This window comes from Notechis scutatus, chromosome 2, assembly GCF_049901735.1.
Source record: "Notechis scutatus isolate UNSWTSFEM ecotype Mainland chromosome 2, rNotScu1.2, whole genome shotgun sequence".
Taxonomy (NCBI): Eukaryota; Metazoa; Chordata; class Lepidosauria; order Squamata; family Elapidae; genus Notechis; species Notechis scutatus.
The window spans coordinates 2,784,893-2,802,983 of NC_142010.1; the positions used below are offsets into that span (position 1 = coordinate 2,784,893).

The following is an 18,091-nucleotide window of genomic DNA, read 5'->3' on the forward strand; positions in this document are numbered from 1 at the left end:
CGAAGCGAGCTCTCTGAACCAGTAGGAAGGGTTTTTTTTGAAACCGACCACTGGTATGAATATATACTAAAAGTGCATTAAAAAAATACAGGTAATCTTTGACTTACGACCACAATTGAGCCCAAAATTTCAGTCACTAAGCAAGAGAGCGGTTAAGTGGGTTACGCCCCATTTTACAGCCTTTTCTTGCTGCAGTCATTAAGCGAATCCTTGCAGTTGTTAAATCAGTAACACAGTTTACTCAGTGAATCTGGCTTCCCCGTTCCCTTCGCTTGTCAGAAAGTCGCAAAAGTGGCCCCAGGACACGTCGTAAATGTGAGTCTGTTGCCAAGCATTTGAATTTTGATTATCACGTGACCATGAAGAGGCTGCAATGGTTGTAAGTGTGTGTGTGTGGGGGGAAAGGTCATAAGTCACTTTTTTTCAGCGCCATGGTAACTTTGAATGGTCACTAAATGAAGGAGGGCTACCTGTAAAGCTGTAGAAAATGGGCTTCGCAATAAGGAAGGTGTTAGCACGAGAGACTTACTATCCATTTGGAACACCCAAAACTCCTGTCCCTCCATTTGGCTCTCTTATTCCAAGTCACATGAAGTTGACTCCGTTTCTACAAACACCTGCTCCTCCCTCATCCCATCCTCTACCCCGCTGTCCTCCGTTTGCTGGTGACTGCCAAAATCTTCCTCGCAGGCATCCTCTTTCAGAACGGCCACCGTAGCGTAGTCGCTGTTCTGAGCATCTGGGTTGGCTCCGCCATCGCATTGGCCCCTGCCGGAGTCTGGGAGGTTCTGTAATTCGGCGTAATGCACATCGGCTTCATAGGTGTTTTCCGACGCACTCTGGGAAAAGGATGGAGTGACAGGTTGGTGCTAGAAGATTATTGTCTTTGCAGACTCTCAGTCATCCCACTCATGGTTGTCCCAAAGGTGGTATTTTATTTTATTTTCAAGAGGCAACTGGACTGTCTGGCCAGAAAGTCAGATAACAGATAACAGATAATCAGAGTTGGAAGCAGAGGTGGATATTCAGCAGGTTCTGACCAGTTCTGGAGAACCGGTAGGGGAAATTTTGAGTAGTTAGGAGAACCGGCAAATACCACCTGTGACTAGCCCCGCCCCCATCTATTCTCTGCCTCCCGAATCCCAGCTGATTGGCTGGATCTTCTTACACAGGAGAATGGAGCTGGAAAGCAGGTTAGTGGGGTGGGGAGGGAATGGGTATTTTGCGGTATCCTTCCCCTGCCACGCCCACCAAGCCACACCCATAGAACCGTTAGAAGAAAAAAAATTGAGTCCCACCACTGGTTGGAAGGGACCTTGTAGAAATATATGGAATAAATGTGAAGAATATTAGAGAAAATTTATAGAATTTATAAATGTAATGATATGATATGAAATGAATATATAACTTTAAATATTGTATAAAGAATCTGTATTAAGAAGAGAACGTTTGAAGAAAAATTGGAAAATTAAGATATGAATAGAAAATACATGTAATGATATGATATGAAACTGAAGATGAAAGGCGAAGATGTAACTAAGGTCATGTTTCTATGGAAATGTAAAAATCTGGAACCAAACTGTTCACTAAAAGAGATAATTTATGAAATATAAAAAATAAAAAAAACTTTGGAAAAAAAGTAAGGGACCTTGTAGGTCATCTAGTCCAACCCCCTGCCCAAGCAGGAGACCCTACACTAGAGGTGGTATTCAGCAGGTTCTGACCTGTTCTAGAGAACCTGCAGTGGAAATTTTGAGTAGTTCAGAGAACCGGCAAATCCCACCTCTGACTGGAGATTTTACAGTATCCTTCCCCTGCCATGCCCACCAAGCCATAACCACAGAACCGGTAGTACAAAAAAAAAAAATTGAATCCCACCTGTTAGGTATAACATTGATACCAAATATGGTTTGGGTGAATAAATATATAAAACTTAGATATCATGGTTTAAGTGCTTATCACTTTAAGCACAATGCTGCAGGCAATTAGCCGATTAAGGGTGCGGTTAGAAGTTACAATATAAGGAAGCATTAGAAGCTGGAAAGCTTACTGCGACTAACTGTGTCTTACTGCGACTAACTGTGTCTTACTGTGAATGTGACTGTGCCTGTGACTGAGATGTTTCTGTCTGCTATTGTTTGCTGATTTACTGTGTAATTCTACTTTTCTACTGTTTGAACTTCTTGCTGAATATCCAGCGTTTGTTCCTCTGGAGAGAGGCACCGGAGGAGGAGAAGATATCTTTATCGGCTGATAAAGATATTGCAAGGACTCTTAACTTGGACTATACTAGTGAGTCTTACTGGATGGAAATACTGTGAATGACTTAATGGACTGAATGACAATGCTTTAAACTCTAAATGGATTAAAAACTATTTAAACTACAAACAGTGTTTGTGTTCAGTATGTCTATACTCTGGGGCCCTTCCACTCTCGTTTGGCTGCCTGGTTTGACTACTGCTGCAATACTCTGCTAGGGGTTAATCCCCAAACACTAACACCACCACTGCCCTACACCGTTTCGGAAAAATGGCAGTCTAATCTCTTCTTGAACAGTCCAGTTGCCTCTTGAAAGAAAGCACCTTTAGAAGATTATTGCAGCTGAGTTTGTTGATTTCCCCTCTGCTCCATGCAGGGGCTTCCAAAGGGATGTCGGAAAAATCAAAATGGCGACCCAAGCTGCACGATGGAAGCCATATTTGATTTTGCTACCTGCATCTGCACGCACATCCGATGAGGTGGGGCTTTGATCACAGAAGGGATGAAGGAACGGCTTGCCTTCAGGAGCTGTGTGGGCTCCGTCACTGGAGGCTTTTGAGATGGGACAACCGTTGGCCTGACATAGGATAGTGTCACCTGCTTGAGCAGGGATTTGGACTAGAAGACCTTCCAAGGTCCCTGCCAACAAGAGTTGGGCTTCAAAAAATTTAGCAAAGGGTTCTCTGCCTGGTTCCTGGGTGGGTGTAGCCATGGTGGGCGTGGCCTAATCAGCCTCCTGCACCACAGTGTGTGTTGGGGGGGCGTTTTTGCCCTCGCCGGGCTCCAGCAGCTTTTATCGAGCCTCCAGGAGGGCAAAATCGGCCTCCCTGGGCTCCGGAGGCTCTCTGGAAGCTGGAAACAGGCCCATTTCCGGCCTTGCTGAACTTCCAGGAGGCCCGTTTTTCACCATCCCCAAGCCTCCGTGCGTGCCCTGCACTTACCCGCATCCAAAACAGGCCGTGTGGGGAGTCCAGGGGGAGACGGGTAGAGTGGGCATGGCCAGCCAGGAGGGGATTTGGGGGTTCTCCAAACTACACAGAATCTTAGCTAGGGGCTCTCCCGAACCCCTGCGAACCCCCAGCAGGCCACCCCTGCTTCCAACTCTGTTACTCTGTTAATTGTGGCTGCCAATTTGACTTTTCTGAGCCACCCACCTCTTGTTTGATTCTTCTGCTGTTACACTCCCGTTCTTACCTGTGTTTGAACTCTTTGAACAAGGAGGACAACTCCAACTTCCAAATTTCCCCTGCTACACTGCTGGCTGACTCCTTTCTCCTGGTTGAACCCAAACTGTTGATGCAAAGATCTCCACCCTTCTTACCTTTCCAGATCCTTGCATTCTCCCCTCGGCCTTCCTGTGGTCTTTTTTCACCTTATACACCCCTTACTGAAATGACACTGAGATAGATTCTTCTCAACCATTTGGCTAAGTGAGATAGTTGCTGGTGTATCCATGACCCGTGGTGGCTCAGTGGGTTAGAATGCAGTCTTGCAGGCTATAACTCTGCTCACAGCCAGGCGTTCGATCCTGACCGGCTCAAGGTTGACTCAGGCTTCCTTCCTTCTGAGGTCAGTAATATGAGGACCCAGAGTGTTGGGGACAATGTGCTGACAAAGCACCCAGAAAGTGCTCTAAAGCATTATGGGCAGGGGTGGGATTCAAATTTTTAACAACTGGTTCTGTGGGCGTGGCTTAGATGGTGGGCATGGTTTGGTGGTCATGTGACTGGGTGGACATGGCTTGGTGGTCATGTGACTGGCTGGGCGTGGCCAACTCAATATCATTCACATCTAGGCACGCGTCTCCTTGCCTGGCCTCTCATGACTGTGGGGGATGCTGCAACAGTCGTAAGTGTGAAAAATGGTCGTAAGTCACTTTTTTCAGTGCCACTGTAACTTTGAATGGTCACTCCACACAAGCAAAGTACCAGCAAAGGAGGGGAAAAAAACTCCAGAGAAGTTCCAGAGACAGGAAGTCTAGTCCTGCCAAGAATGTAATAAGGATTAATGGGGAGGCAGTTTCTGTAAGCAACACCAGAATGTTTCCTTCCTGCCTTCCTTACAGGATTAGGCCAGTGATTTCTTCTAACAACCGGTTCTCCGAACTGCTTAGAATGTTAACAACCGGTTCTAGCAAATAGGTGCGAACTGGTAGAATCCCAACCCTGATTCTGGGCAGGTATATAAGTCTAAGTGCTAGTGTTATTGCTATGGGAATAGAACAGGACTCTCCAAACTTGGCAACTTTAAGACTTGTGGACTTCAACTCCACAAGCATGACTAGCTGAGGAATTCTGGGAGTTGAACTCCACAAATCTTAAAGTTGCCAAGTTTGGAGACCCCTGAAATAGAAGCTATGTATAAGACCGAATAGAAACAGCTTCTATTTATCCATTTCCTTCTATTGGACAGAATTGTCTCTGCTACGTAGACTGCCTTACATTTTTGCCATGATCTTCCCCTTAGAAGATCTCAAAGCTGGGGCAAAATCCAACCTTAGGTTTCTTCCTCAAAGCTGCCCTGTTTTCATCATCACCAACTTCACCAACTTTATTAAATTTATACGCCACCCAACAATTCTCATCAGCCCACATTGACAAGGATAACTTGCAATTCTTCAAACTTTTCATTAACTTTAGAGAAGTAGGATGTCAGGAAGTTTTCAAAAATCTTTCCCGTTCCACCTCCCTATTCTGTCCATCCAGGTCTTAAATCCCGCTATACTTACCCGTGACAGTTTTAGCTTGTTCACTGCAAAGACAAAAAAAGTGGTGGAAAAACAATATTATTCTGATTAGAATTCTGATGGCTTTCAGCTATGGACAACAAGGCTGTTGTGCTATCAAAATTTATCAGATTACACAGATATTTATTTGTATATGTGAGAAATTTTAGATAAATAAAAGAGTGCAATCTGCCATAGCTACTATTTAAAAAAAAAAATAGATATTGATGTGACTTCCATCTAGTTGCCTTCAAATCCAGAGGAATATCAACTTTTCTTCTTCTATACAATTTTAAATATAATATAATAATATAACTTCCCCAATATAATTTCTTACCATCACTTATTACATCTACTTCCAATTATCAGCAACACAGGTAGTCCTCAACTTACAGCCACAATTGAACCAGTGGTGGGATTCAACCGGTGTTACTACTGGTTCGGTGACGTTTTGCGTGCGCACACTGCACACGTGTGTAAACAAACCTTTAGCTGTGCCGCCCGGACAGCTGAAAAGCACTGTGTGTGGGTGCGCCGTGTTTAAAAAGCCTCTTTTTTCCTGCTTTTTCAACCTCAGCTGCTTTGCGCGGCACAGCTGAGGTTGAAAAAGCAGGAAATAAAGGTCAGGTAAGAGCCCAGGAGGGTGGGTGGGCCAAACACAGAACTGGTTCGGTGTCTGCTGCTCTTCAGAGCTACCAGTTCTATAGAGCCGGGCAGACCTGGTAGCATCCCACCCCTGAATTGAACCCAGAATTTCTGATGCTAAGTGAGGTAATTGTTACTTGGGTTTTGCCCATTTTACAACCTTTCTTGCCACAGTTGTTAAGTGAATCTCTGCAATTGTTAAGTAACATGCAGGGGTGGGATTCAAATTTTTAAACAACCGGTTCTGTGGGTGTGGCTTAGGTGGTGGGTGTAACTTGGTGGTCATGTGATTGGGTGGACATGGCTTGGTGGTCATGTTATTGGCTGGGCGTGGCCAACTCGACATCACTTACATCGAGACACACATCTCCTCACCTGGCCTCTCATGACTGTGGGAATGCTGCAACAGTCGTAAGTGTGAAAAATGGTCATAAGTCACTTTTTTCAGTGCCATTGTAACTTTGAATGGTCACTCCACACAAGCAAAGTACCAGCAAAGGAGGGGGGAAAAAACTCCAGAGACATTCCTGAGACAGGAAGTCTAGTCCTGCCAAGAATGTAATAAGGGTTAATGGAGAGGCAGTTTCTGTAAGCAACACCAGAATGTTTCCTTCCTGCCTTCCTTACAGGATTAGGCCAGTAATTTCTTCTAACAACCGGTTCTCCGAACTGCGTAGAATGTTAACAACTGGTTCTAGTGAATAGGTGCGAACTGGTAGAAACCCACCCCTGGTAACATGGTTGTAAAGTGAATCTGACTTTCCATTTGCTTATCAGAAGGTCATAAATGGGGATCACGTGATTCTGGGCCACTGCAACCATCATATATCAACACAAAAATATTTCTCTGGTCTTTTGGAGTTGCCAGCAGAAAGGGAATGGGGGTACTGCATTCCTTAGATAATTTCTAGGTGACTGAAGCTTCTGGCACACAAGATTACTGGAGAGCATAATTGATGACTCTTGGCTATGGGTGTGTCCCATTGGAGAATATACATCCAGGGGGTGGAGGAAGACCAGGGTCAAGAGTGAGATGAATGATGTGTCTCAGAGTCGGCTACACTCAGGTAGCACTGGCATGTTCACTCCTAATAAATCTTTTTTAAACTCTGAGAGATGTGGCTAGAGACACATGATTTAAATGGCAGTGGATGCCGGAGCCCTGACATCATAACTATGAGACAATTGCCAAGCCTCTGAATTTTGATCACATGACCATGGAGATCCGACAATGGTCTTAAGTGTGAAAACAGCCATACGTCCCTTTTTTCAGTGCCATTGTAATTTTGAATGGTCACTGAATGAACTGTTGTAAGTTGAGGACTATCAGCACACATCCTTTTGGGATGCATCTGTCATAGATAAAAGAGGCAGGAACTGCAGATTTTTAAGTGGGCCAAACAGATACAAGCAGATTCTACTCATTGTGAGGATCTGGGCTATGATGGGATTTTGTGAATCATGCATTTTGCAAGATAAAATACATATTCACAGATTTCCTTTACATTGTGTAGAATCGATCAACTTTGGCAACTAATTCTGAGAGTCAAAGTCCACACATCTTAAATATACCAAGATTGAGAAACGGTAGCATAGAATCTAAAAGTTTGAAGGAACCATCTAGAACAAAGGTGGGGAATGATGGCCTTTTTATGACTTGTGGACTTCAGCTCCCACAGTGGCTCAGGAGTTCTGGGAGTTGAAGTCCGCAACTCTTAAAGGGCCCATCGTTCCCCACACCTGATCTAGATCATGGGTGTCCAACCTTTTGGCTTGCTTGAGCTGCACTGAGTGAAGAGGAATTGCCTTAGGCAATTAATATATAATAGTTAATGGATATAAATAACAAACTTCCTTTATTTTAAAAATATTTTTTCATTATATCTTGTGGGACCACATTGCTATTGTAGAAAGTTAGCACTCATCCCTCTCCTAGGAAAATGAAATATTTTGAGAAATATTTAAAAAGGCAGAATATTATATATTCCCTGGATTATAAAAGAAGAAACATGTTTTAAAGGCAGAAAACAACTCCCTGCCCACAGCATATATTTGGTGCCCTTTAAGAAAAACTGGGCTAGCCTATCTACAAAACAAAAGACCTTCAGCTCCAGGATGATGGGATTATCCTTCAGGGCAAAGCCATTCAGCCACAATAGGAATTGCGCAACAAGCCCCTTCATTGCATCAGATAACCTACAAAATCAGCTATGACCCCTGCATAGCCCCATGGGAGTCTGACAGCAACCAATAGAATACATGCCCTTGCCACAGGAACAGGAAGCTCAAGGGCAAGGCCCAAAAAGAGGGTATAAATAACCCTCACTCTCCACTCCATGTGTTGAGCTACACCAGAACCATATGCTTGATGTTCTGCTTCATTAAAAAAAACATCTTTCCAATCAGCCTCTGTATTTCCACGGTCTTTCTCCCTGCTTGGAACTGAACCAGAATGGATATTTCTTCCAACACTAGCTGTCCAGAGCTGGATGCAACCCATGGGTCGTGGGTTAGACACATCTGATCTAGATCACCAAGCCCAACTGAGTGCAGTTCAGATGTCGAGAACTTCCATCTTTAGTATTTTCCAATTATTTTTCCTCAGCTTTTTTTTTCTTATTAAAAATCTTTCAGGTGAGAATCACATATTTACCTCCATGGTGCTACAAATCTTTTTATCTGATGTACATCAGTTTTCTGATTCCAAAGTATCCGCACAAAAGAAAACTTTTCCAATTTGAGCTCATGTTTTTTCACTGAGGATTCAGTGGGGAAAAAAACTCCTTTTTTTAAACAAAAAATTTAAAAAGGGGAGTTCAGAACAGAAAAGAACAGAAAAGGTTTCATTGTGGTCACTGAGCAGTGAAAAATTAGGTGTTCCATGTTTCAAAAGATTTTATGCCCATCTTTTGTGGGGCCATATTTAAAAAGTCTTCCCCTCCCCCCAATAAAAGAGATACTCACCTCTTTTATAGACCCGGCAAAGACATATGGATAGGACCACAATTGCCAGCAGCATCAAGAAGACACCAGCAGCTGCTAGGAGCACTGCCCAGACTGGAATAAAACTTCCTACAAGAAGAGTCATCAGGAAAGACTTTAATGAGCAATCTGGCCCCTTTGTCTCCATCACTATGTCTATTGTAACCAAGTCATTCGGTCAGTCAGTCACTCAGTCAATCACTCATGACAGATAACAGATAATCAGAGTTGGAAGGGACCTTGTGGGTCATCTAGTCCAACCCCCTATCCAAGCGAGAGACCCTACACCATTTCTGACAAATGGCAGTCCAGTCCCTTCTTGAACGTCTCAAGTGATGGCGCTCCCACAGCTTCTGAGGGCAAGCAGTTCCGTTGATTGATTGTTCTCACTGCCAGAAAGTTTCTCCTTATTTCCAAGTTAAATCTCTCCTTGTTCCGTTTTCATCCATTATTCCTTGCCTGGCCTTCAGGTGGTTTAGCAAATAGCTCGATCCCCTCCTCCTCTCTGTGGCAGCCCCTCAAATATTGGAAGACTGCTATCGTGCCTCCCCTGGTCCTTCTCTTCGCTAGACTAGCCATGCCCAGTTCCTGTAACCGTTCTTCACATGTTTTCAGTCATTCAGTCATTTGGTCAGTCACTCAGTTGGTCAGTCGGTTAGTCAGTCAGTAGTCAGTCAGTCATTAAGTCAGTCAGTCAGTCAGTCAGTCAGTCACTCAGTCAGTCAGTCAGTCACTCACTCAGTCAGTCAGTCAGTAGTCAGTCCGTAGTCAGTCAGTCAGTCAGTCCGCTGGTGGGATTCAATTTTTTTTACCACCGGTTCTGTGTGCGTGGCTTGGTGGGTTTGGGATGGCTTGGTGGGTGTGGCTTGGTGGGGGAAGGATACTGTAAAATGTCCATTCCCACCCCAATCCTGGGGGAAGGTTACCATCGATTCTCTGAACCATTCAAAATTTCCACTATTGGTTCTCCAGAACTGATCTGAACCTGCTGAATACCACCTGTGAGTCAGTCAGTCAGTCAGTCATTTTATATGGCTGCCCAAATTGGAAGAGAAACTCTGGGCTATTTATAATTTTAAAAGCAAAACTAAATTAAATGTTACAATATATTTTACTGTCCCGTGTTTTTCTGACATAAACAACAACAACAAAATTTTGGAGTCATAGAAGTGACTCAGGCCAAGCTAACAAATTATTCATTCAAAGGTCTTGCGTCTGTGTCAGAGGTGGATATTCAGCAGGTTCTGACCAGTTCTGGAGAACCGGTAGAGGAAATTTTGAGTAGTTCGGAGAACCGGCAAATACCACCTTTCCCCTGCCATGCCCACCAAGCCACACCCACAGAACCAGTAGTAAAAAAAAATTGAAGCCCACCACTGGTCTGTGTGTTCAAAGGCCCAGAATCCGGCCCAATCTTTGGGGCAAGAACCAGATTTTTCAGGACTTGTGGAAGATCAGAAGGTTTAAGCCATTTAAACTTCAGGGGAATGACACAAGAGAGCAGATGTACCCTCTGTCTCCACTGGGTAGGTTTGTTTCATCAAAGGAATCCGAAACCCATTGCAGATAGTCCTTGCCTCACAACCCTTCATTTAGTAACTGCTAAGTTTCAACATCAATGGAAAAAAGGTGACTTATGACTGTTTTTCACAACCATTGTAGCATCCCCATGATCATACGACCAATATTCGGACGCTTGGCAACTGATTCATATTTATGACGGTTGCAGTGTCCCGGGGTTGTGTTTTGCGACCTTCTGACAAGCAGAATCAATGAGGAAGCCAGATTCACTCTATCAACCGTGTTGCTAATTTAACAACTGCAGTGGTTCACTTAACAACTATTGTAAAATGGGGCAAACTCACAAATCGTCTTGCTTAACAACAGACATTTTGGGCTCAATTGTAGCTGTAAGTCGAGGACTACCTTGGACATGGATGGCAATTCTAAATATAACACAGATTCACATCATTTCATGTTTCATGCCAGAGATGGACGATCTACTTTCAATGTTTCCAAAATGTGGCGTACAAGAGCATCTCGTAAAAGTCACTATTGAATTATAAAATGTTAATATGACTGAAGGGGAATATTTTCAACTACTAGGTAGGGCTCTGCTACACACTGACTTCAAAGATAAAATTATATTTGTCAATGCATAGGGTTGTATCTATCTGCAATTCTTCTGCCAAACAATAATTAAATTCTCTTTTAATGAGTTTTCTGAATATTGAGAGGAAAAGTGGGGCTCCTCCGCCTTAGTTTGTATAGCAAAAGACAGGCCATTCACAGAAGGCTTTGACCTCCTTGTAACCAAGAGTAAGTCTTTACAGTGGAGTTGGGTAGTCAATTTGTCCCCCCCCCTTTCTCCCCCCCCCTCTCTCTTTCCCCCTCTTTCTCTTTCTCTCTCTTTGTTTTCCCCTCTCTCTTTCTCTCAGTCTCTCTCTCTCTCTCTCTCTCTCACTCACTCACTCTCTCTGTCTCTCTTTTCCTCTCTCTTTCTCTCCCTCTCTCTTTCTCTCACACTCAGTCTCTCTCTCTTTCTCTCTCTCACTCACTCACTCCTTCTCTGTCTCTCTTTTCTTCTCTCTCTTTTCTCTTTCTCTCTCTTACCTCTCTCTCTCAATCTCTCTCTCTCTCTCTCTCTCTCTCACACACACACACACACTTTCTCTCCCTCCCTTTCTCTCTCTCTCTCTCTTTCTCTCTCACTCCCTCTCTCACTAACTCACTCTCTTTTTCTCTATTTCTCTTTCTCTCTCTATCAACACACACACACACACACACACACATACATACATACATACATACATACATACATACATACATACATACACACGGCAACAAAGTTTGTCTGCCTGGTTCTGTTCTGCTATTTGTGATTATACACAACTGAGGTTTTGTTTTTGTTGTGGTCAATCTTTGGCAATCTTTCCTCTAGTGGCCCATTCTGGCTGGTACCCTGAGTCACTGGGTTCCAGAGAAGACTGCCTGATTTAAAATAATATTTCATGGAGAATAACCTGATCGCCACACAAATCAAATATATATATCCAAATGGCTTTCATTTAATGTTTTAATCATTGCATTAATTTAATTTAAATTTACCCATCTACTTTTAACTTACTCATTTAATCATGGCATTAATTATTGCTTTCATATTAACATTATTGCTTTCATATCTGTCTGAAATTATAATCTAGATGCCAATTAAATCAAATGTGTTCTGATTCCTTTGTATAACCTGTAGCAGATATCAGTCCTTTTTTTCCCAAGCAACCCTGACACATTTATCTATAAATATATCAAGCAACCACAAAGGCTTTCTTGACTTAGTCTGTGCCCACTGTTGAACTGTTTGCCAAATTTATCTCACATGTGACTTCCTTTTACCATATACCAGCCTTACCACACCCAGTCCGCAAATTCCGTATTTCCATAATTCTACATTTGTGAAACTTTCCATAAATCAAGGCTCACCCATTTTCTCTCAAGAAATGTACAGTGAGCTTCCTTTTACACAGGACATCCATTTCTTAGAGCACTTCTCAAATTTTGCTCATGGTGACCTTTTGTACTCTTTCAATCAGAATTCTGCCAAGCAGTTTCCCAAGCAAGGCATGCTGGGAAATAATCCCTTTTGGGTATCCATTCTTGCTTTCATTTCTTAAGGAAGGGAGTAGTATCAGCATTCTTCCAACAGTTTTAGACACAAGGACTATCTTCAGACTTGCCTTCAACAAGTAGCACAGCCTCTGCGTAAGCAAACCACTTCCATATTTTAACATTTCTCCAGTTACGCCAACCACACTTGCTACAATATTACAATTTTACAGCATTCTCCCAGCCTTCAAACTTTCAGATGTAGTTGCTGTCCTTTTCTAGGTGTACACTTCAATAGATGTATGCTTAAGCCACATATTTGAAAGCTGAGGTAGGGAACTATGGCCTTTTTATGGCCTGTAGACTTCAACTCCCAGAATTCCTGAGCCAACATGGCTGGCTCAGGAATTCTGGGAGTTGAAGTTCCAGAAAGTCTTAAAGGGGCCATCATTCCCCACCTTTGCTTGAAAGCAATAGATCATTTTTCTCAGGAGATGCTCACCAAACATATAACCATTTTCATCATATTGGTCCATTCGTGTTTCTCATTACATCCTTCTCTAGCTATTTATGTCCCACAGATCACATTCATTTAGAACAGAGGTCTCCAAACTTGGCAACTTTAAGACTTGTGGATTTCAACTCCCAGAATTCTCCAGCCAGCTATGCTGTCCACAAGAATTCTGGGAGTTGAAGTCCACAAGTCTTAAAGTTGCCAAGTTTGGGGACCCCTGATTTAGAATGTTGCACAATATCTACCCCAAACTCATTTCTGTTTCTTTCATCATTGCTGTTCATTGAATTTTAATATCCAACTATCATCAATCTACTAATTCTTGTTTCCACATGCACCCACAACAATCTAGACTACACCAATTCATACTTCCTGACATTTTAGCCATTCTGTTCATCCTTAAATCTATATCAGGGGTCTCCAAACTTTGCAACTTTAAGTCTCCAGGATCCCTTCCAACTCTTTTATTCGGTTATTAAATTGTTAGTCATTCCCTTGCTTCATGAAACATTTCCTAATAATGATAAGGAGAAAACTGATCAATTTTGGGCAATATACTATAAGCAGCAACCACGATCATGCTATTCTATGCAAGCTCAATCTCTAATCTAGAAGCTACCTTGCAACCCAATATACAGCAGTGTGCAACAGCAGCCAAAAAAGCTAATGCAACCCTAAATTGCATTAACAGAGGGATACAATCAAGATCAAGTGAGGTACTAATACCACTCTATAAAGCCTTAGTAAGACCACACCTACAGTAATGCATCCAGTTTTGGTCACCACACTATAAAAAAGAATCTAGAAAAAAAAGACTCTAGAAAAAGTACAGAGAAGAGCAACCAGGATGATTAGGGGACTGGAGACTAAGGCATATGAAGAACGGTTACAGGAACTGGGCCTGGTTAGTCTAGTAAAGAGAAGGACCAGGGGAGACATGATAGTGTTCTTCCAATATTTGAGGGGCTGCCACAGAGAGGAAGGGGGTCAAGCTATTTTCTAAAGCTCCTGTAGGCCAGACAAGGAATAATGGATGGAAACTGAACAAGGAGAGATTTAACCTGGAAATAAGGAGAAACTTTCTGACAGTGAGAACAATCAACCAATGGAGCAGCTTGCATTCAGAAGTTGTGGGAGCTTCATCACTTGAAACTTTCAAGAAGAGATTGACTCCCATCTGTCAGAAATGGTGTAAGGTCTCCTGCTTGGGCAGGGGGTTGGACTAGATGACCTACAAGGTCCCTTCCAACTCTGATTACCTGTTATCTATTACTGTTACCAGCATCCCACCACCTACAACTATTATATTTGTGGGTTGTCAGACTCAAGATGTGTCTCTAAAATTCTGATGGCCAAGATGACTTGCCAAGGGATTGTGGTTAAGTGGCCTTGGCTTAACAGTGGCTTCAACTTGCAATGAAATCATCATTTGTAAAGCCCCCAAATGGTCATCCTCAGTTCCAGAACACGGGTTCCTCTTCTGAAGAAGTTAGACACAAAAGATACAAGTTAGTCAGCACTTACCATTCGCACAAATGTTATCCGAAATAGTAAACATTGCCCAGCGTTATAGGGGAAGTCTTCTGAAAAACAAAAAAATAGAGAACAAATGTCAGAAGAAGACTGATGGAAGTGACGGAGGCACAGAAGGAACATGACAACAAGAAGTGCAAATGACAACATGGGGATCTCAACCTCACCCTGCCTACTTTATAACTATTAATATGGCTCGTTGAACGGTTAGATACGTAGACAGTGTTTGGCATTTTTATCCACCTGTCAAGTCCTCCCCAAGGACCTGGGATAGGCTGATGTTGTCTCGTGGTGTTTAATCATCTCGCAGGATTTAAGTTGTTCCAAGGAAAGAAAAGCTGCCTTTTGCAATTGACTAATGGAGCTTGTTCAAGTGGTGCTCCGGTTGTTTGGGGATTGCACCCAAAGCACCTATTAAATGTTTTAAACCCCACAAAATAACAGAATAACAGAGTTGGAAGGGACCTTGGAGGTCTTCTAGTCCAACCCCCTGCTCAAGAAGCAGACCTAACGATATACCACTTCAGAGTAATTAAGTGGCATGGGCAGGGTAGATATTAAATAAATAAATAAACGAATGAATGAATGAATGAATAGACTTTGCTTAATCCATTTATTTCTATGTGCATATTTCTATAATCTATATTTTTGTAATTTGTGATTTTTCTCCAATTCTTTCTCTTCTATTATGCTGGGTTTTTTTTAAAAAAAAATGATGATGATGATTATTTCACCAAGTACAAAATGCTGGGGCTGATGTCAAACTACACATTTTTTTATTTTATTTTTTTGCTGAAATTTGTGCCAATGGATGGATAAATTAAATTGATAAAAATTGTTGTAATGACGAGGCAGTCGAGTTGTTTGATCATGAACAACTGAATCATAATGATCTTTATTGGAGTCTAGTCTTGCATTTATACACATTTTTAGTTATCCTCCATCATTGGTTAACTTTGGTTACTGCTTAACTTTGGTTACTGTTTAGCACAGTAATTAATACAATTCATTATCTCTAGTTAAAGTCTAACATATGTTTACTTCCTCTCTCTAATCCTCCTTTAGATTAGTGACTTTGTTTGCCTGAGTTGTATCTGCTTGGAAACATTCTTTATCTGAGGTTTGCCATCCGAGATTGGAACATTCCTGCAATTACAACTCTACAAAAAATAAATTGATTTAGGGAAATCTCTCTCCTGTTACTGCCCCAGTGAAGAATCCAAAAAGTTGCACTTACACAAGACACAGTTCTCCTTTTTGGGAGGTAAAACACATAGATGGTGTTTTAAAAGTGTAAAAGATTTAAGCAACAGTGTTACTACAGCAGACATGTGGGATCTGCTGTAGTAGCACTATCCCCAGAGTAGCAATATGCAGGGTCCACTCTGCAAGCTCTACTTACCACAAGTCAAAAAAGCAACCACGTTGCTACTAGTATTCCATTCCTCATAAGAGCAAGTTCAGCAAGTACTCCATCCCTGGCTTCACATACACTCCGTAAATACAACTCTATGATAAGCCATGTACCTCCTCATTCGAGAAACCATTTTGGTGTAGTGGTGAAGGCACCAGTCTAGAAAGTTCTCCACATTAAGCATAAAGCCAGTTAGGTGGCCTTGGGCCAGTCCCTCTCTCACAGCCCTAGGAAGAAGGCAATGGCTGAAATCTTCTGAAATCTTGCCAAGAAAACTACGGGGACTTGTCTAGGCAATCGTCAAGAGTCAACACAGACTCGAATGCATACACAACCACACCTCCTCATTCACCAAAGCCTTCCCACAGTTTGCCATCCTCTGATCTTACTTTTGGCTCTTTCCCAGTGGTTGTCTCACTTGAACTCCGTCAACTTCTAGAACTTCTTTAGATCCTTCTTACCTTCTTCCCCTTATCCCACCAAATGTCCTCTGTACGTTTTGGTTTCTTTCACCATTCCATACACTCGAGCGTCTACCTTCAACAGTCCGCCTTCTTTGGGATCTGAGGCATTTCTGCTTCTGACAGATGTCAAAAGAAGAAGAAAAAAAGCTCAATGAAACTTCTGCTTCCACCAGGAAATAGAGACCTACCACACAAACTAGAAGTGGAGAAGCAGATGTTTCCACTCAGCCACAAGACTGAACTATATAGGCCTGAATGAATATGTGTCTGCCTGTAGGAGGGGAAATTGCTGTATTCATTTTCACCAGAAAACTTGGTCTCGTTTCCCTGCATGTTTAACCAGGTCAGTAGGAGCAATGTAGAGGTCTTATGAAAGCTCAAGAAGGGGATCTTATGTTCAAGTCAGTCAACTTCCAACAGGTTATATTTAGCCCCACCACGGAGTAAACCTAAGTATACTTGCCCAGCTATGCCATTTTAGTTCTCCCACAAAAGCAGAACTGGAAAGAAAGAGCAAGGGAAAAACAAACTTCTCCATTATACAATGGCCATTTCTTTAAAAATAAATAAATAAATAAAGTCTCATCATAGTCAAAACAAAAAACAAAAACGAATACAGATAACCCTAGACTTACAACAGTTCGTTTCGTGACCATTCAAAGTTACAACGGCACTGAAAAAAGTAACTTATGACCATTTTTCACACTTGGGACCGTTGTAGTATCCCCAGCTGGTTCTGACCAGTTCTGGAGAACCAGTGGTGCAAATTTTGAGTAGTTCAGAGAACCGGCAAATCCCTCCTCTGACTGGCCCTGCCCCCATCTATTCTCTGCCTCCCGAGTCCCAGCTGATCGGCTGGGTCTTCTTTGGTTGCCCTCACAGGAGAATGGAGCTGGAAAGCAGGTTAGTAGGGTGGGGAGGGAATGGGGATTTTACAGTATCCTTCCCCTGCCGTGCCCACTAAGCCACGCCCACCAGGCCACACCACTCCTACCAAGTCACGCCCACAGAACCAGTAGTAAAAAAATTTGAATCCCGCCACTGCGTGACTCACATTCGTATGCTTAACAACTGACTCACATTTATAACGGTTGCAGTATCCCAGAGTCACGTGATCCCCTTTTGCGACCTTCTGGCAAGTGAAGTCAAGCCAGATTCACTTAACAGCTTACTAATTTAACAGCTGCAGTGAATCGCTTAATGCAGGGGTGTCAAACTCAAGGCCCAGGGTCCAGATCTGGCCTGCGGGGTGCGTAGATCTGGCCCACCTGTGGTGCTTCTGCCAGTGAAAAAGGAGCTCAGGAGGGCCACATGCGCCCCTCCCCCCCGAGCTCCGTTTTCACTGGTGGAGGGTTGCAGGAGGCTGTCACAACCGAAAACAGAACTTGGGAGCCTGTTTTTACTGGCAGAGTGCTCAGGCCACCACAGGAGCCCCTGACACGAGTGATGTCAAGCTGGCCACGCCCACCCTAGCCACACCCACCCCGGTCCTCCGAGGTCAAACACATCCCTGATGCAGCCCTCAACGAAATCGAGTTTGACACCCGGGCTTAATGAATAGGGCAGGAAAAGACATAAAATGGGGCAGAACTCACTAAACAAATTTCTCTGTGGCTGTAGGTTGAGTAAAATATAAAGAAACAGAGAAAAGGAAAAACGCAGAAGAGGCTACAATTAAAAAAAAAGAAAGGAAGAAAAAGATAAAGAAGCAACTTCTGCCCTTCTTTAAGAGCAGTTGCAAACTAATTGTTATGCCTTCCTCCTTAACGTTACAATAATTCCTTTATCCCCTTATTCATTCCCTTTTCAATCCTCAGATTCCACAAATCACCATTTTAGTTTTTCTACTGTTCATCAAACAGTCTATAAAAGGTTTGCAGTCTGTTATAAAAGTATTTATTTTTAGTGCCTGACAAACAGTTCAGTTTTTCCATCTCAGCTAGTTCAGTCAA

The 18,091-nt window shown here is 42.8% G+C and overlaps 1 protein-coding gene across 2 annotated transcripts; it reads right to left on the reverse strand.

Annotated features, from left to right (window-relative positions):
- Nucleotides 1-216: 216 nt before the first annotated feature.
- On the reverse strand, nucleotides 217-16,278 carry LST1 (leukocyte specific transcript 1). Of its 2 annotated transcripts, none has more exons than XM_026686355.2 (5): nucleotides 16,137-16,278; nucleotides 14,253-14,311; nucleotides 8,594-8,701; nucleotides 4,988-5,010; nucleotides 217-839 (listed from the first exon to the last, which is right to left on the reverse strand). In XM_026686355.2, the coding sequence occupies exons 2-5, from the start codon at nucleotides 14,284-14,286 to the stop codon at nucleotides 576-578; spliced, it is 429 nt and encodes a 142-aa protein (XP_026542140.1). In that variant the 5' UTR covers nucleotides 14,287-14,311; nucleotides 16,137-16,278; the 3' UTR covers nucleotides 217-575. The 2 variants fall into 2 exon arrangements, with proteins under 2 accessions (XP_026542140.1, XP_026542139.1); XM_026686354.2 differs by having other exon boundaries at nucleotides 426-839; nucleotides 16,065-16,186.
- Nucleotides 16,279-18,091: the final 1,813 nt, after the last annotated feature.